The following is a 24,636-nucleotide window of genomic DNA, read 5'->3' on the forward strand; positions in this document are numbered from 1 at the left end:
ACCCAACACCTGCACCTCTTTTCCTAACAGCTTCTCTCCTAACCTGACCCTGATATTCTGGGGAATTAACTAGTTCCCTACCGCTGTGTGTGGTAAGTATAATTTTGAAGTACGAGTTTTATATTGTTTCCTAGTCTCTCTGCACGAATAAGTCCCAGTTGACCATAGTGGTAGGTGGCTTAAAAATACATTATTTATTGATTTCCATCTCTACCTTTTCTCACTTCTCTTTCCCACATTATGTATAGCCTAACATTCTGACATAGAGAACAAAGTATGAAAGGGAAGAAGTAATGATGCCATTGGGAGCATCTGCTCCTCCCAGCATTCCATTTGCACCTTCCAAATAACCTACTTATACTTAAACCTTTGTCTAAGATTATTTTCTGGAGGAACTCAAACTAAGACAGGTGGTACATTGGGCTGACTCAGCTAAAGAGGCAGAATCTATTGCTTGCTCAAAACTGTAACAGTTCTCAATCTCAACACACTTGAGGAAGATGATAAACTTGCAAGAGAAACAGTATGACAACCCAAGATAATCCCAGGTATGGCAAGAGACAGTATAAGAAACATATGAACAGAAGACACAAGAGAAAGTCATTCCATTGGGAGGCAACATGCATCTGACCATTCTGACAACATATGTTTCATTGACCCAAGTGAAACAAAGACAATTGCTAGCTGTCTAAGTCATTTGAGACCATAAAAGTTGTTCTATTCAGGATAAGCCATATTCTGTTTCTCACTGGATATACTGGAACAACACTTTCTTCCATGTTAAAAAAAAAAAATTGGAGGACGCCTGGTTGGCTCAGTCAGTTAAGTGTCTGCCTTTGGCTCAGGTCATGATCTTGTGATTTGTGGGTTCAAGCCCCATGTCGGGCTCTCTGCTGTCAGGGTAGAGCCTGCTCTGGATCCTCTGTCAACCCTCCCTCTCTTCCCCTTACCCACTCACTCTCTCTCTCTCCCTCTCTCTCTCAAAAATAAATAGACTTAAAAAAAATAAAAGTTGGAAGTAAACTATAAACTTAGAGAAAAAGTGTAAGAATAGTAAAGGAATACCCCATACCCTTTACGTAAATTCACTTATTAACATTTGCTCCATTCACTTTAATATTTGTTCTTGTATCTATATAAATACATAGGATCTTTCATAAGGCCTATTTGACTTCTATTTCTCTTTAATGTTTTATTTGTTTGAGAGAGAGCGTGAATGGGGGAGGGGCAGAGACAGAGGATCCAAATTGGGCTCTGCACTGACAGGCTGACACCAGTGAGCCAATGCAAGGCCTGAACTCACGAACTAGGCCCGAACTTACACCCATGAGATAATGACCTGAGCTGAAGTCAGAGGCTCAACTGAATGAGCCACCAAGGCGCCCCTTGACTTCTGTTTTTACCACCAGCCAGCTCATAGATGATGATAGCTCATTTCATTTTTTTCTGTGGGACAGGGGCTGGTGACATTTCTCTTCCTGAAAAGTCTCCAAATCAGAGGTGATGGTAATGTTTGAGTAAATATTTATATTTACTCAAAAGTAAATATACTCAAATTTACTCAAAAGGAAATACTGAAGTCCTTCCAGGGCATTTTTCCTTCTGATCCTTTTATTAACTGTCCTTTGGTTTTATATGGATCTATTGTCAATTTAAGAAGCTGCTTGTTTATCTGATTAGAGGTGGCATTCATACATTGGTGTCAGCTTCTGACTGACTACATTTTTAACAGAGCCAATTATAATTATTTCTTTGCACACTTGAACTCTTGCTTTGCTCTTTGGAATCACCAACAGTTTTATAGCTTTAGTACAAATACATTAATTAATGCCTTCAACAAATATTTATTAAGCATTTATGTGTGCGAGGCACTGTTTTAGTCACTGACCATGTACACTGGTGAACAAAACTGGCAAAATCCCTGCTGTGCTACAGTTTATATTCTAGAGGGGTATATCAGTCAGCTATCACTGCAACAATGCTGCATAATAAATACTCCCAATGTTCTCAGTAGCTTACAATAGCAGATACTTATTTTTCGCACTCACAGGTCTGCGTATCAGATAAAATTTGGCTGATCTTGACTGGGTTTGCCAATGTTTGGCTGGACTTGGCTGAATACCAGGTTTCAGGTCAAGTTCAGGTCTGCATTACAGTCTTCAAACTGCTTACCTGAGGCACATTATTCCCATGGTGGATGACAGAAATACAAGAAAGGTGAGTAGAAATATATAATGGCCTTTTAAGTCCTCACGCCCCCCTCCCTGCTTACATCCCATTAGCCAAAACATGCCACATGAGATGTCCTACTACGTTGCACTGTAGTAGGAGGCTTTGCAGAGTCACATGGTGACAGCTTAGGCAGTAAAGAACTGAAAACAATGACCCAATGACCATGATGAAGGGTGGGAGACGGAAAGCAAATAAATATATATCAATATACAAAGAAAGTTAATGACATAGAACATGAAGAGAAGGAGTAATCTTTTAGATAGGATGGTCAGGGAATGCTTTTCTGAAAAGGTGGAATTTGAGCAGAGTCCTGAAGGAAGTGAAGGAGCAAGATGAGTGGATTTCTGGGGTAAGAACATTGTAGGAAGAGAGTAAATGAAAAGGCCCCAAGGTGGGAACTTGCTTGAAGGGATCAAGGAACTTCAAGGAAGTCTGTGTAACTGGAGTAGAATTAGCAAGAGGGAAAGCAGTATAAAATGAATCCAATTCTTTTGTCAATAGATATTTAAGTTGTTTCTAATTTTTCACTGTAACAAAAGTGCTAGACTGATTGACTATCCTTACATAATGCGTCTTTACCTATGTGATAAAATCTTTCTCTAGGGTTAATATCTAGAGATACAATTACTACGTCATAGGGTATACATATATTCAAGTTTACTATTAAAAAATTGCTTTCCAAAGAATTTTTTAACCAATTTACACTCCTACTAGCAGTGCATAAAATTCCAATGTGCAGTTGATAATGTCAAACTTTTAAATACAAAAATAATCTCATTATGGTGTTTAATTATACATTTTACTCTAATGTTATATTAATAATGCTATCATAATATGACTATTATAACATTTTATCATTGCTGTTTTTTTTTCTTTTTTTAAAAAAAATTTTTTTTTCAACGTTTATTTATTTTTGGGACAGAGAGAGACAGAGCATGAATGGGGGAGGAGCAGAGAGAGAGGGAGACACAGAATCGGAAACAGGCTCCAGGCTCTGAGCCATCAGCCCAGAGCCCGACGCGGGGCTCGAACTCACGGACCGCGAGATCGTGACGTGGCTGAAGTCGGACGCTTAACAAGACTGCGCCACCCAGGCGCCCCTATCATTGCTGTTTTATTTTATATTTCCCTAATTACTGGTGAAGTTGAACATTTTTTTTTATATTGTTGCCACTTGGATTTCCTTTTGGAAACTGCTTATGCAGATCCTTTGCCAATTTTTCTCTTGGGTTATTTGACCCTAGCTCCTTTTTCTTTACACGGAATTTCTTTAAGTATTCTGGATATTGACCCTTTGTTGGATACACACACACACACACACACACACACACACACACACATATATACACACATATATATACATACATATATATATATATGTATATACATAACATCTTCCTATAGATGGGCTTATTTCATTGACTGCTTCTATTATATTTTGTAGTACAGAAGTTTTAAATTAGTCAAATTTATGAAGATTTTTCATTGTGCCTTATAAAATCTCATTGTGGCTTATAAATTTTCGAGGGGCACCTGGGTGCTTCAGTGCATTAAGCATAGGACTCTTGATTTCGGCTCAGGTCATAATCCTAGGGTTGTGGGATCGAGCCCTCGGCTGGGCTCCATGCTGACCATGGAGCCTGCTTGAGATTCTCTCTCTTTCCCTCTACCCATCTCCCCCCACTTACATGTGCTCTCTCTCTCTCTCCCCCAAATAAATAAATAAATAAATAAATAAATAAATAAATAAAATTAAAACTCCTAGAGGTGCTTGGGTGGCTCAGTCGGTTAACCCCCTGACTCCTGATTTAGGCTCAGGTCATGATCTCGAGGTTGGTGAATTTGACCCCTGTGTCAGGCTCTGTACTGATAGCACAGAGGCTACTTGGGATTCTCTCTCTCTCCCTCTCTCTCTGTCCCTCCCCCCCAAAATAAATAAATAAACTTTAAAAAAATTCACCTTTTTGTATTTTGCAAAATCTCAAACACAGAGAAGAGTTGAAAAAACAGTAAAATAAATACCTTTATACCCCTCGCCTATATATACCAACTATTAATACATTTGACAACTTAACACATTGGCTTTATATTTCTATCTTTATATATACATTTTCCTTTTTGCTTAATCATCTGAGAGTATAGAAATCATGACACTTCACCTCAAAATATTTCAGCATATCTCCTTAGAAACAAGTGTATTTCATATATATCCACAGCATCATTAATAACCCTGAGAAAAACCAAATGATTTCAATACAATCCCCAACATGCTCTCTACACTCAAATTTCCCCATTTGTCAAAAAATGTTTATACATCTAAAAAAGAAATCCAGTAGATGGGAAGCCATCAAAATCCTTGAGGAGAAAGCAGGCAAAAACCTCTTTGACCTTAGCCTCAGCAACTTCTTACTCAACACACCTCCAGAGGCAAGGGAAACAAAAGCAAAGATGAACTACTGCGACCTCATCAAAATAAAAAGCTTCTGCACAACGAAGGAAACAATCAGCAAATCTAAAAGTCAACCAACAGAATGGGAGAAGATATTTGTAAATGACATATCCGATAAAGGGTTAGTATCAAAAATCTATAAAGAACTTATCAAACTCAACTCCCCAAAAAACAAATAATCCAGTGAAGAAATGGGTAAAAGACATGAATAGACACTTCTCCAAGGAAGACATCCAGATGGCCAACCGACACATGAAAAAATGCTCAACATCACTCGTCATCAGGGAAATACAAATCAAAACCGCAATGAGATACCACCTCACACCTGTCAGAATGGCTAACATTAACAACTCAGGTGACAACAGATGTTGGCAAGGATGTGGAGAAAGAGGATCTCTTTTGCATTGTTGGTGGGAATGCAAGCTGGTGCAGCCACTCTGGAAAACAGTATGGAGGTTCCTCAAAAAACTAAAAATAGAACTACCCTACAACCCAGCAATTGCACTACTAGGCATTTATCCATGGGATACAGGTGTGCTGTTTCGAAGGGACATGTGAACGCCCATGTTTATAGCAGCACTATCAACAATATCCAAAGTATGGAAAGAGCCCAAATGTCCAATGTCCATCGATGGATGAATGGATAAAGAAAATGTGATACACACACACACACACACACACACACACACACACACACACACTGGAGTATTACTCGGCAATCAAAAAGAATGAAATCTTGCCATTTGCAACTACGTGGATGGAACTGGAGGGTATTATGCTAAGTGAAATTAGTCAGAGAAAGACAAAAATCATATGACTTCACTCATACGAGGACTTTAAGAGACAAAACAGATGAACATAAGGGAAGGGAAACAAAAATAATATAAAAACAGGGAGGGGGACAAAACAGAAGAGACTCATAAATATGGAGAGCAAACTGAGGGTTACTGGAGGGGTTGTGGGAGGGGGGATGGGCTAAATGGGTAAGGGGCATTAAGGAATCTACTCCTGAAATCATCGTTGCACTATATGCTAACTAATTTGGATGTAAATTTAAAAAAATAAAAAATAAAATTAAAAAAAATGCTCAACATCAGTCACCACCAGGGAAATACAAATCAAAACCACAATGAGATACCACCTCACACGTGTCAGAATGGCTAACATTAACAACTCAGGCAACAACAGATGTTGGTGAGGATGCAGAGAAAGAGGATCTCCTTTGCACTGCTGATGGGAATGCAAACTGATGCAGCCATTATGGAAAACAATACGCAGGTTCCTCAAAAAATTAAAAATAGAATTACCCTACGACCCAGCAATTGCACTAGTAGGTATTTATCCAAGGGATACAGGTATGCTGTTTTGAAGGGGCACATGCACTCCAATGTTTATAGTAGCACTACCAACAATAGCCAAAGTATGGAAAGAGCCCAAATGTCCATCGATGGATGAATGGATAAAGAAGATGTGGTATATATATACAATGGAGTATTACTCAGCAATCAAAAAGAATGAAATCTTGCCATTTGCAACTACATGGATGAAACTAGGGGACATTATGCTAAGCAAAATTAGTTAGACAAAAATCATATGACTTCACTCATATGAGGACTTTAAGACACAGGACAGATGAACATAAGGGAAGGGAAGCAAAAATAATATAAAAACAGGGAGGGGGACAAAATATAAGAGGCTTTTAAATATGGAGGGGTTGTGGGAGGAGGGGTGATCTAAATGGGTAAGGGACATTAAGGAATCTATTCCTGAAATCATTGTTGCACTATATGCTAGCTAACTTGGCTGTAAATTTTAAAAAGAAAATAAAATTAAAAAAAAAAGAAATCCAGAATCAATGAATTTCATCTGTTTTATGTCTGTAGTCTCCTTCAGCTAGAACAATCCTATCACCTCCCTCTGTTCTTCATGATATTAAATCCTTGAATAGTTTGGGTCAGTTGTCTTATAGAAGGCCATGCATTCTGAATTTGTGTGACTATCATTGTATTCAAGTCAAACATTTCTAGCAAAACCCCCACACAGGTGGTGGTGTATACCTCCCACTGTTTCACATCATGAAGCACGTGATGTTAACTCATCCTTCTCTTGATGATGCCAAGCTTGACCATTTAGTTAAGATTGTGATTGCCAAATCTTCCCATTGTACATTTCCCCTTTGGAATTAAGTATTCAGTGGAGGGATAACATGATATACTATTCTCCAGTAACTTTTTACTTAATGATGATATACTATGATTCTTGCCTGAATTATATTGGGGATTATAAAATGATTTTCAACATCTATCATTCCTTCTATGTTTATTGGCTGGCATATTTCTGTAAAGAAAATCTGCCTCCTCTTTTCCTTCTCCTTTCACCATTTCTCTTTTGTTGAATGTCACTACAAACTCATGGATTTCTTAAAAAATTCAAAGTGTTAAAATCTATTAATGTCATTATTCTTTTTGAGGCTCACATTTCCTCCAGATGGGTATGGAGGTCTTTAAAGTTTTGCTTTTCACATTAGGTCCTTACTCTCTGGACTTCCTTTAAAAAAAAAAAACTATGATCATGGGTCAAAGCTCTAGTTTTATGGTTTTCCCCCTGTTTAACCAGTTGCACCAACCCTACTACTTGAATAGTTCATAATTTCCTCATTTATGAATAGTTCATAGTTTCTTCATTTATTTTTTTTAATGCTACCACTATCATATATCACATTTCCACATCTCTAGATTTTCTATTCTGTCCCATTTGTTTGTTTATATCTGTGCCAATAGCACACTGTCTTGACTACAATAGATTAATAAGTCACCTCCATATAGGTTAGAGTAATTGTTTCCATCTTCTTATTTTTCAAAATTATCTTTGCTCTTTTTGATTCTTTGCAAGCAGAAGAGAATGAACTGCCCTACATTTTAGGACCTACCTGACATTCTTCACAAAAGAACCCGACAAAAGTGTCAGACTTCCTTTGGAATTTCACTGAATCCACAGATTAATTTACATATTCGATAACTTAATGGTTCAAATAAAGAGTAGTAAGAAAGAAAAAAATGTTTAATTTCTATTTAAATTCCAGTTACTTAACATGCAGTATAATATTCATTTCAGGTGTACAATATAGTGTGATTCAACACTTCCTTACACATGGTACTCATCACAACAAGTTCACTCCATTTAACCCATCCCCCCCCCCCCCCCCCCCGGATAACCATCAGTTTATTCTCTTCAGTTAAGAGTCTCCTGGGACACCTGGGTGGCTTAGTTAGTTGAGCATCTGGCTGATTCTTGATCTCAGCTCAGGTCTTGATTTCAGGATCATGAGTTCAAGCCCAACATTGGGCTCCATGCTAGGTGTGGAGCCTACTAATTTTTTTTTTTAAAAGAGTCTTTCTTGGGGCGCCTGGGTGGCTCAGTCGGTTAAGCGTCCAACTTCGGCTCAGATCATGATCTCGCGGTCTGTGAGTTCGAGCCCCGCGTTGGGCTATGTGCTGACAGCTCAGAGCCTGGAGCCTGTTTCAGATTCTGTGTCTCCCTCTCTCTCTGACCTTCCCCCATTCATGCTCTGTCTCTCTCTGTCTCAAAAATGAATAAACGTTAAAAAAATAAATAAAAATAAAAAGAGTCTTTCTTGGTTTGTCTTTTTTTTCCATTTTGTTTGTTTTGTTTCTTAAATTCCACATATGATTTAAATCATATGGTATTTGTATTTTTCTGACTGACTTATTTCGCTTAGCATAATACTCTCTAGCTCCATCCATGTCATTGCAAATGGCAAGATTTCATTCTTTTTTTTATGGATGAGTGCATTATAAATATATATCACGTCTTCTTTATCCATTCTTCAGTTGATGGATACTTGAGCTGTTTCCATAATTTGGCTGTTGTTGATAATGCTGCTATAAACATCGGGGTGCATGTATCCCTTTGAATCAGTATTTTTGTATCCTTTGGGTAAATACCTAGTAGGCAATTGCTGGATGGTAAGGTAGTTCTATTTTTAGAACCTTTGAGTAATCTTCATACTGTTTTCCACAGTGGTTGCATCAGGTTGCATTCTTATCAACAGTGCAAAAGGGTTCCCCTTTCGCTACATCCTTGCCAACACCAGTTGTTTTTTGTGTTGTTGATTTTATCCATTCTGACAGGTGTGAGGTGTGACTTTGTAGTTTTGATTTGCATTTCCCTGATGATCAGTGATGTCGAGTATCTTCTCATGTGTTTGTTGGCCATCTGCACAGTCTTCTTTGGTAAAATGTCTATTCATGTATTCTGTCCATTTTCAATTGGATTATTCATTTTTGGGGTGTTGAGTTTTATAATATTTTGGGTACTAACCCTTTATCAAATATGTCATTTGTTAATATCTTCCACCATTCTGTAGGTTGCCTTTTAGTTTTGTTGTTTCCTTAACCGTGCAGAAACTTTTCATTTTGATGAAGTCCCAATAGTTTATTTTTGCTTTTGTTTTGCTTGCCTTGAGAGGCATATCTAGAAAGAAGTTGCTATGGCGGATGTCAAATAAACTACCGTCTGTGTTCTATTCTAGGATTTTTATGGTTTCAGGTTTCAAATTTAGGTCTTTAATACATTTTGAATTTTGTGTGTGTGTGTGGTATAAGAAAGTGTCCAGTTTCATTCTTTTGCATGTTTCTGTCCAGTTTTTCCAACAATGTTTGTTGAAAAGACTGTCATTTTCCCATTGCTACTCTTGCCTCCTTTGTTGAAGATTAATTGACTATATAATCGTGGATTTATTTTTGTACTGTCTATTCTGTTTCATTGATCTATGTGTCTGTTTTTGTGTCAGTACCATACTGTTTTAATTACTACAGCTTGGTAGTATACCTTGAAATATGGAATTATGATACCTCCAGTTTTGTTCTTCATTTTCAATGTGGCTTTGGCTATTCAGGGTATTTTCTGGTTCCATACAAATTCTAGAATTGTTTGTTTTAGCTCTGTGAAGAATGCTGATATTATTTTGATAGAGATTGCATTAAAAGTGTAGATTGCTTTGGGTTGCATAGACATTTTAACAAATTTTTTTCTTCCAATCCATGAGTATGGAATGTCTTTCCACTTCTTTGCTTCATCTTCAATTCTTCAATGTTTTATATTTATATATATATTTTTATATATTATATATATATTTTTATATATATATTATACATATATATTTTATATTTTCATTCTTCAGTGTTTTATATTTTTTCAGAGTATAGGTCCTTCACCTCTTTTTAGATTTATTTCTAGGCATCTTGTTTTTGGTGCAATTGGAGTGATTCCTTAATTTATCTTTCTGCTGCTCCATTATTGGTATATACAAATGCAACAGATTTCTACACATTGATTTTGTATCCTACAATTTTACTGAATTCATGTATCAGTTCTAGCAGTTTTTTGGTGTAATCTTTCAAGTTTTCTCTATATATAGTATCATGTCATCTGCGAATAGTGAAGGTTTTACTTCTTCCTTGACTATTTAGACACCTTTTATTTATTTTTATTGTCTGATTGTTGTGGCTAGGACTTCTATTGTTCCTGACCATAGAGTAAAAGCCCCCAGTTTTTTTCCCATTTAGGATGATATTAGCTGTAGTTTTTTTTTCATATATGGTCTTTGTTATGTTGAGGTATGTTCCCTCTAAGCCTACTTTGTTGAAGGTTTTTATCATGAATGGATATTGTACTTTGTCAAATTATTTTTCTGCATTTATTGAAATGATCATAGGGTTTTCTTTTTTCTTTTTTAAATGTTTACTTACTTATTTTGAGAGAGAGAGAGAGAGAGAGAGTGAGTGTGTGTGGGAGAGGGGCAGAGAGAGAGAATCCCAAGCAGCTTTGCACTGACAGTGCAGAGCTCAATGTGTGGTTCAAATTCACCAACTGTGTGACCACAACCTGCACCAAAATCAAGATTCGGATGCTTAACTGACTGATCATATGGTTCTTAGTCCCATGATCATATGGTTCTTAGCCTTTCTTTTATTAATCTGGTGTATCATGTTGATTGATTTGTGAACATTGAACCACGCTTGCAATCCAGGAATAAATTCCATTTTAATATTCTACTTATGTCAATGGACAGATCATCTAAACAGAAAATAAACAAGGAAACAATAGCTTTGAATGACATATTGGACCAGATGGACGGACTTAGCAGATATATTCAAAATATTTCATCCTAAAACAGCAGAATACATTCTCTCTTCAAGTCCACATGGAGTATTCCCTGGAATAGATCACACATTATGTCACCAAACAGGTCTCAACAAATATAGAAAGATTGAAGTCATAACATGCAACTTTTCTGACCACAATGCTATGGAACTAGAAATAAACCACCAGAAAAAAATTTGGAAAAAATCACATATATATGGTAGTTAAAGAAAATCCTATTAAGAATGAATGGGTCAACCAGGAAATCAGAGAAGAAATAAAAAAAACACACGGAAACAAATGAAAATGAAAACACAATGGTCCAAAACCTTTGGGACGCAGCAAAAGCAGTCTTAGTACATCCAGGTAGGTCTGTATTGCTACATAGAAGCAAGAAAAATCTCAAATAAACAATCTAAACTTAAACCTAAAGGATCAAGATAATGAACAACAAATGAAGCCTAAAGCCAGAGAAAGAAGGAAATAATAAAGATTAGAGCAGAGAAAAATGGTATAGAAACTAAAAAAAAAAAAAAAAAAAAAAAAAAAAAAAAAAAAAAAATAGAACAGGGGTGCCTGGGTGGCTCAGTCGGTTAAGCGTCTGACTTCGGCTGGGGTAATGATCTCATGGTTCGTGAGTTTGAGCCCCACGTTGGGCTCTGTGCTGACAGCTCAGAGCCTGGAGCCTGCTTTGGACTCTGTGTCTTCCTCTCTCTTGGCCTCTCCCCCGTGCGCACTCTATCTCTCTTTCAAAAATAAATAAACATTTAAAAAATTAAAAAAAAATAGAACAGATTGATGATACCAGGAGCTAGTTCTTTGAAAGAATTAATAAGATAGACAAACCTCTAGCCAGACTTATCAAAAAGAAAAGAGAAGGGACCCAAATAAAATCAGAAATGAGAGAAGACAAATAACAACCAACACCAAAGAAACAAATTTTAAACAACAAAATATGCTTGAGTAACATATCTATAATATGTTATGTTATATATAAATATATAAAAATATATAATACACAAACCAATTATATAATCTATAATGTACAGAAGACTACTTTAGCAGTTCTCCTTTTCATTCCTGATATTATTTATTTATAGTTTTTCTTTTTTTTCTTAATTAGATTTGCTTATAGTTTGTCCTTTGTTTTATTGTTTTCCAAAGAGCTAGGTTTTAGGTTGTTTGAACTTAAAAACTTTTTCATATTTTACTGTTTGCTTAAAAATTTTTTTCTTTCTTCTCCTTTTGGTTTATTTAGTTATTCTTTTTCAGGTCCATGAGTTGACTGCATAGTTATTTATTTTAAACTATTTTTCATTTTTTATTTTACATAAATGCACCTGTGGGGTTTTATGGTAGCCATTCTTTTATTGTTGTTTAGTTCTAGATATTTTGTCATTTCCACTGTGATTGCCTTTTTACTCATGAATTTTTTAGGGAGCATTTTTTAGTTCTCAAAAGCATATAGAATTTTTAAAAAATTATTATTTTTATTGAATTCTAATTTGATGTCATTGAGTTCAAGAAACACAGACTGATTTATAGCCTTTTAAATTTGTTGAAACTTTCTTTCAGACATATTACTTGGTCAATTTTTGCAAATATTCTAGATATACCCCAGAATAAAATATTTTCTCTTTTTATTTAGTGTACTATTTAGATTTTTTAAAATTTATTGAGCTTTTTATTTTGATGACTATTATATTTTTTTATATAATGACTGTTATATTTTTTATTTTAATGACTTATATTTTTAATTTCTATGATTTCCATCTATTTTTGTTTCATAGTTTGGGGTCATTTTTTATAATCTATGATTCTGTCATATATCTCTTCATGTAGCCTAAGAATATTTAAAGTCTCTATAATACTATGCTCCAAATTAATCTGAAATGAATCCATATTCTGATTGTGGACTTTGAATTTTTTCTGAACATTTCTTTACATGTTTGGAATTCCTGTTTGCAGGCACAAAATTTTTTTTTGTTGTCTCTTGTTTCTTTCTCTCCCTTTATGCTCATACCACCCAATGGGTTTGGGTTTCCTTTCTTTAGCCAAGTTCCCCAGTCCAGACTCAGGTCTCATAAATATGATATTTCAGATTTCTTGTTCTGCTATGTTGTCAGGGAATGTTACAGAGCCAGTTAATGAACGAATGGGCTGCTCAGTTGAGCAAGGGTGTGTTTGTGTCCTTTTACCTCTTCGAGTGTATGGTTCCAAGTAAGCTGTAGCCCCACTCAGTCCTTGGCAGCTTTCCATGAGTGCCTAGTTTGAGCTAGAGTCATGAACCTACCTCTAGTCCATGTCTTGAGAAGCACTTTAACTCTTTTCACCCTACAGGAGTTGTCTTACTGTTTACTTCCATATTACTTTTGGACTCAGAGCTCATTAAATCTATGGCTTAACTCAAATTACGGCCTTGTGTTTTGGTCATTTTTCTGCTCTGTGAAAATGCTTGTCTTGTTTTGACCTGGCTATACTTCTCAATCTATCTTTCTCCCTCCCTCCCTGCCCACCTTCTCCCTCACTCTCCCTCTCCTTCTCCCTCTGCTTCATCTATCAGGCAATGTATTTGGAGCAGAGGGAAGGTATGGAAGGGTGATTTACTGAGCTATCTTATTGGAAATCCACTTAAGCTTTTTAAGGAATTTTCTACAAGCAAAGACAGAGAAAGAAGAAAGTAGAGCATTCAGCTTCTAAAGGAGCAATGAAAGGTTGTCTGTATTTTTTTAAGTTTATTTATTTATTTTGAGACAGAGAGAGTAAGTGGGGTAGCGGAAGAGAGAGAGGGAGAGAGAATCCCAAAGCAGTCTCTGCACCATCACGCAGAGCCTGATGCAGGGCTGGAACTCACAAACCATGAGATCATAACCTGAGCCAAAATCAAGAGTCAGATGCTTAATTGACTGAGCCACCCAGGCGCTGCAGGTTGCCTGTTTCTTATGAGTATTCTCTGCTAGCAAAGTGGAAAACTTAGTTATAATGACTATCCATTATCTCCTAATAGTCAGGGCTTTTACAGTTACTTTCTTTTGTTTTCTTTTTTAATTTTTTAATGTTTATTTAATTTTGAGAGAGAGAGAGAGAGAGAGAGAGAGAGAGAGAGAGAGAGAGAGACAGTGTGAGCGGGGAAGGGGCAGAGAGAGAGGGAGACACAAAATCTGAAGCAGGCTCCAGGCTCTGAGCTGTCTGCACAGAGCCCCATGCAGGGCTCAAACCCACGAACCGTGAGATCATGACCTGAGCCAAAGTCAGATGCTTAACCAACTGAGCCAGCCAGGTGCCCCTTTATGGTTACTTTCTTATGATCTAACATCTTCCACTCTCACTCAGACCTACTTCCTTCTTCTTACCCCACTTAAAACTTCCGTTTCCTGAAGAGTCATCAGTACTTAGCTCACTGTCAGTTTAGTCTTACAATTAAAGTAGTAAAACTGAATTATAAATAAAGCTTATCAATTCAATGAATCCTTCATTCATCAATGTGTGGGGTATGCTTAGTGTGTGAGGGGCGTGGGAAGATGAGGAGCTGGACTTCAATACACGTGTGTTCTTACAACCAGACAAAGTCTCAGGAATAGCCTGAGGAGCCTCTGAAATGAGGCCCCCTGTGGTAAGGAGGCACCAGTCATTCTGCCATAACTAAGGCCACCTGTTAGGAAGAGGAGCCAACATGGAGAGTTTTCTAAGGTAGGGTCAAAATGAAGTGTGTGTATATATGCGTCTGTGTCTGTGTGTGTGTCTGTGTGTGTATATGGGTGTCTGTATGGATGGGTGCACATAAGCACATGCTGCTAAACTCCTATCCTTAGGAATAAAAGCTAAGGTATTAACCTAATGGGCTTTCAGTTACTATCTGGGAATGTTAGGGCATTTCTAATCAGGGACCAGGATTATAAAACCTACATAAATTATGGGGTGCCTGGGTGGCTCAGTCGGTTGAGTGGCCGACTTTGGCTCAGGTCATGATCGCACAGCTTGTGAGTTCGAGCCCCGCGTTGGGCTCTGTGCTGACAGCTCAGAGCCTGGAACTTGCTTTGGATTCTGTGTCTCTCTCTCTCTCTGCCCCTAACCCACTTGCATTCTGTCTCTGTCTCTCTCATAAATAAGTAAATAAAAACATTTAAAAAAACACTACATGAATTGTAAGAACCACTCAAATAAAATTATCTTAAAAAGGCAAAAAAAAAAAAACCCAAAAAACCCTACATAATTGCTCCATGCTGTTATGTTTGTTTTCTACAGAAGTTACCAGTAAATCTTTAAATTAAACCAAAAGGACCCAAAAGCTTATCTTTAAGAGCAGAAAGGGGTTCAAGCTGGGCACTATAGTCCATTCCACTGCCAGGTTGGGGGAGAAGTATGCACCTCAACCAGTAGAGTAGTAGTGGCAGCTACTAAAGGAATAAAGAACAAAATGAATGTCAGGGACTTTCTGCATGGAATGAGGTCTGGGTTTGAAAGGGATCTTTAGCCATTGAAAGACCTATGTGATTGCCTTACTTAGTTTTATAGGGTAAAACCTTTTAACTTGGTCCACATCTATATACTTAGGCTGAAGAAAGCCCTTTAGCCTCATTTGGCTCATTAAAACAAAACTGAGTAACAGGAATCAAAAGAGTCACAGGCCTATCAAAAATCTGATGGAGTCTGTGGCTCTTTTCACAGAAAAGGGCATCCACAAATTTTGTGCACAGTTTCAGAAGCTTGTGGAGGCCTGGTTAAGATATCTCTCAGCCTAGGGAGAAGCAGTGGGTTCACATAATAGACTGTAAAGGTTTCAAATGACCAGTCCTCATAGGAAATTGGACCTCATGGATTCCCCAGAACCCACCTCCCACCCCAGCACCTTTCAGTACCTATGGATGATAAGTATTATGTCTACTGATGTTTATTCCATTGCTGGCAATGATCTGCAATTCAGATTCAACAGTATAGGCCACATATAATAAAGAAAAGAAATTTTCAAGCAGAATTAGATGATATCTTTCTCTAGATGACATCTTCCTCTAGATGACATCTTTCTCTATGGGTCATTCTGCTCTGTAAGATCCCTGATGCCCAAAGACATCTCTAATCCACACACTGCACCTACTGCTAGTTTCTTTCATTTGTGATTCTAACCACAGATGTTTTATCTTAGAAATTTTTTCTTGGGGAGCCTGGATGGCTCAGTTGGCTAAGTGCCTGACTTTGGCTCAGGTCATGATCTCACAGTTAGTGATTGCGAGCCCTGCATCAGGCTCCATGTTGATGGCGCGGAGCCTGCTTGGGATTGTCTCTCTGCCCCTCTCATTCTCTCTCTCTCAAAAATAAATAAACTTAAAAAATTTTTTTTCTTAAGTGGATTTTTTTTATTTTCTTTACATTTCTATAATACATATTTTGGATCCAGTGCACACAAAAGATAGCTTTACTGCTATCTCCTTCAATAGCATGGACATGACATTAGGAGAGTTTCCTAGAATCTACACAATCATTTCCAACTCAGCCTCTCTTCCGTTTTTAAAACAAGCAGTAGTTGGGTTTTCCTATCACCATCACGGTTCTGCTTCAGGGGCTGTTTTCTCTTCCTCAGTTGGAGCTTCCATATCAGACCTTAACCCTTCATCTTCAGCAGGTAATTCTTTGGTCACTGGACCAACCCCCAGCCTTGACTTCTCCGTGGGACTCGCAGTGACATTTTGATCAAGGGGAGGAAATCTGAAAGTTATATAGTTGAGGAGGGACATGATCCCTAAAGGAGGAGAAGAATTTGAGGTGAGTTTCAGTAGACAGATGGTCTTTTGGCTTTCAAAATTCTTAGTGATGCTTTAGAAGAGGTTCTAAAGACCTCTTCTTAGTGAAGCCAACCCTTCTCTCCCCCAGCACAGTTACTTTACCCTCCTGTGCTCCCATTGCATTATCTCACATGGTGAAGACAAAGCTTGAACCTCCTAGATTCAAATGATAGTTCCACAACTTTCTGTGTGATCTTAGGCAAGTCAGTCAACCTGTGCCTGCCTCAGTTAATGGTAGAACAGGTTACTAAATCCAGGTTTCCAGACTTCAAAATCCATACTTTCTTTGCCATACCACTCTGCCTCTCCATGTATAAATGTTCCAGATAGGAACAGTCATTTCTTCTATTTCTCCTAAATTCTACCTTGCCTTCAAGAAGTGGTTTCTTCTTCTATCCTTCTAGCATAAGACAGGGGACTGACTCACCAGAAAACGTGAATAAGAAGTCACTCCACCAATTAATATGATAGGCCCATAGGAGATCTGGCTCCAAGGCATCCTTAGTATGCCTGTAAACCTGTGCCAGAAACAGGATAAGGCAGAGGAGCAAGGAGATGGCTAGGACCAAAAGAAAAGATGTCACAACCCATCAGTGTCTTCAGTCTTCCTTGACCACGCACCCCCCCCCCAAGTCTTCTTCTACCTCCACGCCATATGCACAGCAAGATTAAAATTTAGGCTTGACCAATATGGGAAAGAGAAAGGGGCCTCTCCCTTCCCCCTGGTATAAGTCAGTTAAAGTGTGTTTTATGCAGTAAGACAGGGCCGGAAGCTGGCAACTTGATGTGATACTGAAGAAGAGGAAAGGGACAAGAAAAAGAGAATAAAAGCCCCACAGAGAAACTTGATTCATTTGACAGTTTTACCCTGGCATTTCCCTGCCAGTCTAGGTCTGTACCTGAGATGAAGCTCAGTATGGATACCTTCAGATCGAAGTTGGTGGTCGTACTTCCTCTTCTAGGCAGGTAAGAGCTGATGAGCCAGCCAAGGGCAACGAGTATGGAAAAGATAGAGATGAGGAAGAAAGTCCTGGAATATTGAAGGTAATCTGCCAAGGAGAATGAGAAAGGAAAGGCTTGGGTAGTCCAGCAGGGGGCCAGCAGGGTCTGGGTAGTCCAGTAGGGTTTTCTTAAGAAAACCAGATAGAGTCTTAGAAAAGGGCGTGAGGACTAGGGAGGATGAAACAGAGCTTACTATGTGGCGTCCAGGGCATAAATAAGGATCTTATTTCCCAGCTTTTCTTTTTAATTTTTCAAGTGTATTTATTTATTTTTGAGAGAGAGACAGAGAGAAAGAGAGAGCACATGCATGGGAAGGGCAGAGAGAGAGAGAATCCCAAGCAGGCTCTGAGCTATCAGCGCTGAGTCCCACATGGGGCTAGAACTGTGAGATCATGACCCGAGCTGAAATGAAGAGTCAGACACTTAACTGACTGAGCCACCCAGGTTCCCGTTTCCCAGCTTTTCATTGATACTTGGAATTTATTTACTGTGAAGGCAAAGCCTTCATTATAAAACTAAACATACAAATAGTTCTGGGTGCGTTAACACATTAACCTAGATGTAAACTAGCTTATAGGAGACATGACTCTAACATCACAACACAGATTAAAACATTTTCTTGTTCCTAATTCTAATTCTAAAAGTAATACATGGGGGCATCTGGGTGGGTCAGTGGGTTAAGCATACGACTTCGGCTCAGGTCATGATCTCACAGTTTGTGGGTTCGAGCCCTGCCTGGGGCTCTGTGCTAACAGCTCAGAGCCTGGAGCCTGCTTCAGATTCTGTGTCTCCCACTCTCTCTGCCCCTCCCCTGCTTGTGCTCTGTCTCTCAAAAATAAATAAACATTAAAAATTTTTTTTAAATAAATAAAAGTAATACATGTTCAATATAAGGAAGAAAATCAGCCACAAGCCCATTACCTACAGGCAGCTACTACTGCTAGCATTTTATGTTATTTCTTTCCGGTATTTTTCTACTCTCTGTACTGAGTGGATATGATACTGCATATCAAGTGAATTTTTTCTTAAGATTATATGGTAAGATTATCCTCCAAATCACCTGTTGTAAACATCATTTTCATTTTTTTTTAATTTTTAAAAATGTTTATTTATTTATTTTTGAGAGAGAGAGCAAGGCTCAAGCCCACGAACCATGAGATCAAGACCTGAGCTGAAATCGAGAGCTGGTTACTTAACTGAGGCACCCAGGCACCCCTGTATACATCATTTTTAATGGCTACCAAGGAGCTTATCATATTAACATATTTTACTTAATGACTTAACTGTTTTTGGACAGGTAGTTTGTTTCTATTTGTTTTTTCTCTTCCAAGTAGATCTGGCTTGTACAGGCCTTATCTTGCATTTGACCACAAAAACGACATCCCATTTACTTGAACTCCTCTCTTGTAAGATTTCAAGCCTGAATTTTCTGGATTGTAGGAATTTCAATCCCTAAAAATATCTTTCTTTTTTTTTTCTTTCCTGAGAGTCCCTCAAGGTCCTGCGTCACATTTGCTCAGGGACAGGCCTGCTAACATCCTTTTGTTCCAAAGCCCTTACGTGCCATAACGCCACTTCTCTCATCTCCTGGCTCAAGATCTCTGCTCTCTGCAGATTGGATGTTGGTAAGAGAGAAGGGGCATGCTAAACATTACTTTTTCCTAACATCTCCCTAATATCAAGCAGATCCTTCCCTTAACTCCCACAGCAATGTTTTAGGATACATGCACCTGATGTTTATAGCAGCGTTACCTACAATAGCCAAATTATGAAAACCGCCCAAGTGTCAAGTATCTATCGGTTGATGAATGAATAAAGAAGATGTGGTATGTATGTATGCATACACACACACACACACACACACACACACACACACACACACAGAGCAGAATATTACTTAGCCATAAAAAGGAATGAAATCTTGCCATTTGCAATGACATGGATGGAGCTAGAGAGTATTATGTTAAGTGAAATTAGTCAGAGAAAGAAAAATACCATACGATTTCACTCACATGTGGAATTTAAGAGACAAAACAAACAAGAAAAGAGAAGCAAAGAGGCAAACGAAGAAATAGACTCTTAACTATGGAGAATAAATGGATGGTTACCAGAGAGGAGGTAGTTGGGGGATGGATTAAATAGGTGACGGGGATTAAGGAGTGCTCTTGTTGTGATGAACACCGGGTGATGTATGGAAGTGACGAATCACTAGATTGTACACCTGAAACTAATATTATGCTGTATTTTAACTAACTGGAATTTAAATAAAAACTTGAAAAAAAAAGAAATAGAGGATAACACACAATTGCGAGTAAATATAGTTCTTCTGAGATACTGCAGACCCTGCAATGTCTTCAGTATCCTTTAGGGGGTGCCTCCTTGTCTAGCTTTTCTCCTTTCTTAAGCCAGATGGGCTCTACCACTAAAAGTTCTCTCAGAACTCTCTTAAGTTTTACTTCGTTCTCTAGAACTCACCACTTACATCATCAATAATAGGAAAGTCCATGAAAAGAAACCACACCCCTACCCACAGAGGTGAGTTGTTCTGTGGCCCAAACAAATTAGCCACATTAAAACATGATGTCCCCAAAGCAACACATTTCCTGAAACCTGGGTTTCAGAACTAGCAGGATACGTAGCCAGTAAGAACCATCAGCCTACATTGAGCTTCATGAAGCCCAGTGTGATAGGCATCGTTCATGGTATTTAGCCCACTGCCCCCAACTAGACCTAGCAGCCCTTGCCTATAGTCCCCTGACTATAGCTAATTGGACCAAGGAATGGGCTCTGACCCATATTGGACTAATTTGATTCTTATGCTTGGAAATTTGGATTTGAGACTGATTCATGTTAATTTCCTCTTTTGCTTGTTTGAGCCAAGAAGATACAAAGCTAGACTGGGATCTCACTTTTTAGGATTTGCACACTAACAAGAGAAACTGAGCTGTAGTGATAAAACAAAGTGTAAACTAAGATGAGTGACAATGCAGCTCTAGAGAGACTGAGTGACTGGCAGGCTTGATTTTCTTCATCAGAGACCCCGGTCTTGTCTGGAATTTCCTAAGGTACAGCAAACTTCCTGCCTTTGGGAGTCTATGAGATTCTTCTGAATAAATAAGTTCACTCTATAGCTTATACTAGTTCAAATGAAATCTGATCATTAAAACACAAAAGTGCACTAAGATATTCGGTGTAAGTTCTGTCTAAGATATGTTACAGCCCAGCCTTTCCTCCACCATGAGAGGAAGAATTGACTTCATGTTTTTCTTACAATCTTCTCCATTTTGGCTCCTTATCTCCTGAAACCACATGAACAAGATCACTCACAACTCCAAAGGAACAACTGAAGATTTGCAGCATAGAATAATCTCACCCCAAAAGGAAGCAAGTCTACTAGTAATAATTATATACAACTAATTATCTGACCAAACTAAACACTTAACTCCATAGTATAAAATGGCTGCACATTTGGTTAACTTCATAGTTTTTTTCCTAATTCATTGAACAAAACAAAACAAACATCCTAAAGCTGAATTCAAGTCTCCATCTCCTATAAAACCAAAAGCTATTTCAGCTTTTAAACATCAGTTTTTACAGTAGCTTACTTGTCAAAGTTTCAAAGATCTTAGGACCTAAGTTACAAAAGGCCCTACTTGTCAGTAAGAAGTTTTGGTCCAGGGAAAGAGAAGTGCCCTAGATATAAGGAACACCCACGTAGGTCACATGTATCAAAACACTGCTGAAGATTTCCTTAGTAATATTCTTTTATGGCCTTAGGTTGCAGGAATAGCAAGGCAAACCTCCCAGTTTGCTAAAGGCAATGAAGCTAATGCCCTGGGAAGAGAGGGGATGTCATTCTCAATTTGGAGAGGAAGAAGCCCACATCACGCAAAAAGCTTGATAAGATCCTTGCTGGTGTTCTCAGGATAATCCCAGTCAGTGATTCTGTACTTCAGAGCACCATCAGGTAAGACATAAAAGCTACCAAGACTGGAAGGGATACTACCATACTGGAAAGCAGTAATGATTCTCAGTGAATTGGGAACACTCACCATTCAGTAGTTTGGGCTGGGCAAGATCTCCTTCTATTGTTATGAAAGTAAAACTTGGTCCAGGAGGTTTTGGAAAGTGAGAGGGCCAGGGCTATAAGCCACCTTGCTCTTGTGAACAAATAAGCTTAGTTAACACTAGATGCTCTTTTCCTTTACAGCTGTTGACACTCTGGAAGGAATCAATGGGGAAGCCAAGATGACGTGAGAAGAAAGAAGCATAGGAGAGAAGCCAGCCATAGGAAAAGCTAAGCACCTAGTACTCAGCTGTGCCAAAGAGATTTGGGGGTGGGATTCCTCTTACTGCACCCTAGGTCCTTCAGCAAAAATCAAAGCCAGAATAGGGAGACAGTGCTCCGAAAGGGCTAGCTCCTTTTAACTATGAAGGAGCCAGACTGAGTGAGTGCAGGTGGGGTGTGGCTATGGATTTTGAGAATGAAGAAGGTGCTGCTGAGGAGTCAGCCCACTTATTTAGTCAGATCTAAACCTCCATGTTGTTGCCATAAGGCCAAGACAAAATTTTTATTCCAGTCACATAAGGCCAAGACAAAACTTCCCTATCCTCATGGAAAAGAAGGTGGTTTTGGAATGGAAAAGATGGAGACCTAGCACCTGGGAGAGGAGGCTGTGAAATCAACTTAGGATTTAGGTTCCTCACACAGCTTGGCCTTGTTTATTGTGCAATGGTTCTCAGGCCCTGGCTCCGGAGGGTCCACTGCTTTGACTAAAAGACCTAATCTTCTTTCTCCACAGTCTTCCAGATGGTCCAACCTACTCTCTATGGCAAAACATTCCTTTATATTATGGTTTGATCTCACCTATGCTACAGGGAAGTTAACAGAAGGGTCTGTTCCACACTTGAGACCTAGAATAAAAGTGAAGGATGGTGTCCCCTACTCCCCACCCCTTCTCCATTCTGTTAGCAACTGCTACAGCAGAGAGGCTATCAATCATCTAGAACCAGGTGAAATCAGAGGCAGAGGCACAATGGCCTAATGTAACTCCACGACAGAGAAACATGAACACACACATTCCTGAGCCCATCTTAGAGAGTCCCCATGAAACTCACAGAAATGACATTACTGCTTTCCAGTAGGGTAGTATTCTTTCCAGTCTTGGTAGCTTTTATATCCTACCCGATGGTGCTCTGAAGTCAAGAATCATTGACTGGGATCATCCTGAAAACACCTTTCCATGGGAAAGGGGGCTAAATTCTTGCAATTAGTAGGTAAAAGTTTAAAGTTCTTGAATTTGGACAATAGTGTTTTGGGCAGTAATAACATAACAGATTAGTGAGAGCTGAACACACTCATGACATTTGGGATTCATTATGAGAACTGCAGACTACTTACTGATCCTAGAATTAGAACTTAGTTAACGTTGCAAACAGGATAGATACTTGACTTAAAATTGTGTACTTAAAGGACTCAGTTGACCACCTCTAAATCATTAACAGTTGGCCTCATAGGTAATATCCAGGTTCTGAGAAATAAACTATTTGCTACTGTAAGTGACAAAATTCCAAGACTCTCATTCATTAACATTTTAATAATCTTCAAGTCCTAAGTTTTAACCTGGGCATGATTACATAAATATTGCAGTTTAATTTTTATGCCTGTATCTTTTACTCCATTTCTCTAGAAATGGAATTTGTGAGTGTACATCTCTGGATACACATAATCATATTGCTTTGGTTATAGCCATTTACATGGTCCCCAGTGTATATGAGAGTGTCCAGCATTGTGTATCATCATTTAAAAATCTCTGCTAATGTCGCGTTTGAAAAATCTTACCTTACTGTTCATTTGATTTGCCTTTCTTTAATGATTTATTACGGTTAAAATACTTTTACCTATGTTTACTGAACATTTTTAGGTTTTGTTCTGTGAATTGTCTGGTTATCAAGAATTTATTTGAGGGGCGCCTGGGTGGCTCAGTTGGTTGGGCAACCAACTTCAGCTCAGGTCATGAACTCATGGTTCATAGGTTCGAGCCCCGCATCGGGCTCTGTGCTGACAGCTCAGAGCCTGGAGCCTGCTTCGGATTCTGTGTCTCCTCTCTCTCTGCCCCTCCCCCACTTGTGCTCTGTCTCTCTCTATCAAAAATAAAATATTTTAAAAATTAAAAAAAAGAATTTGAGTATTTGCCTTTTTATTAATAATATACATTTTAAAATATTAAGGCCATTAGCCTTTTATCTTTCATATTTGTTGCAAATATTTTCTTTAGTTTTTCTTTTAAGTTGAAGGTGCACTTGAATTGTCTGCCTGCCTTTGATTTTAGTTCCTTCTCAAGATCTTGTGTTTGGGTCCTGCCCTTGAGTTCCACATGTCATAGATGCTTCAGCTCAGGTCTGAGCCTAGGTGCAACCCCTCCAACCCCACATCCAGCATCTGGAGCCTCTGCTTATCTGTATCTCTTGTGGATAATGGGAAAACTGTTTCGTGTAGTTCTGTCTTTCCTCTAAGTGTTGCTTCTGATTGAAAAACTCATGCATATGGTATCTTCTAGCCCTAGAAACTTATTTTTCAATGTTTTATATTGCATTTTCAGATCTGCTTAAGTTCACATAAAATTTGACATTAATAATTTACTCTAAATAGCTAGCATTTGTTATACACCCTTATCTGACATGCATTTACATTCTCTTCTACTGTTGGCAGAAGAACACACTGACCTTAAAAATTAAATCTGATGGAGGCTGAGACACCTTGCTTTGTTTCCCGGTTATGATCAATTACATCTATTTCTGCAAGTGATGTTAGAATACCAACCATACTGCTTCACAGGGACAGCTTATAAAGGTCCAATGGGTTCTTCCCAGAAAGTAAAGAGAGTATCAACTACTGAGTTGGGAAAGGTTACACTGAGAACACCAAAGAAAAGGATGGCTACACTCACAATTTGGCTGAGATCCATCCTGGACTTGGAGAGGTGAGGGCAAAGAGATCTTGGAGGA

At 38.4% G+C, this 24,636-nt stretch overlaps 2 protein-coding genes and 1 long non-coding RNA gene across 7 annotated transcripts in view; 1 reads left to right on the forward strand and 2 right to left on the reverse strand.

The window, feature by feature from the left end:
- The window catches only part of TMEM202 (transmembrane protein 202), a 36,468-nt gene that overhangs the window by 11,209 nt on the left and 623 nt on the right, over positions 1-24,636 (reverse strand). The gene's annotated exons all lie outside the window — the stretch shown is intronic.
- Positions 928-23,697, forward strand: LOC123385865. Of its 2 annotated transcripts, XR_006599022.1 has the most exons (4): positions 928-2,217; positions 19,116-19,253; positions 21,406-21,595; positions 21,839-23,697. It is a non-coding gene; the product is annotated as an uncharacterized LOC123385865 (long non-coding RNA). The 2 variants fall into 2 exon arrangements; XR_006599021.1 differs by lacking the exon at positions 928-2,217 and having other exon boundaries at positions 18,782-19,253.
- LOC123378904 (transmembrane protein 202-like) overlaps positions 14,995-24,636 on the reverse strand; it is a 29,358-nt gene continuing 19,716 nt past the window's right edge. For 2 of the 3 annotated variants that reach the window (XM_023255087.2, XM_003986978.5), the window contains exons 3-5: positions 17,526-17,675; positions 17,054-17,185; positions 16,387-16,583 (exon numbers count right to left, since the gene is read on the reverse strand). In XM_023255087.2, the coding sequence (XP_023110855.2) occupies positions 16,387-16,583; positions 17,054-17,185; positions 17,526-17,675 (479 nt within the window). Of the gene's footprint in view, positions 16,584-17,053; positions 17,186-17,525; positions 17,676-24,636 lie in introns of all 3 variants that reach the window. The other variant, XM_045059056.1, reaches the window with a different exon arrangement.

Source organism: Felis catus, chromosome B3 (assembly GCF_018350175.1).
Source record: "Felis catus isolate Fca126 chromosome B3, F.catus_Fca126_mat1.0, whole genome shotgun sequence".
Lineage (NCBI taxonomy): Eukaryota > Metazoa > Chordata > Mammalia > Carnivora > Felidae > Felis > Felis catus.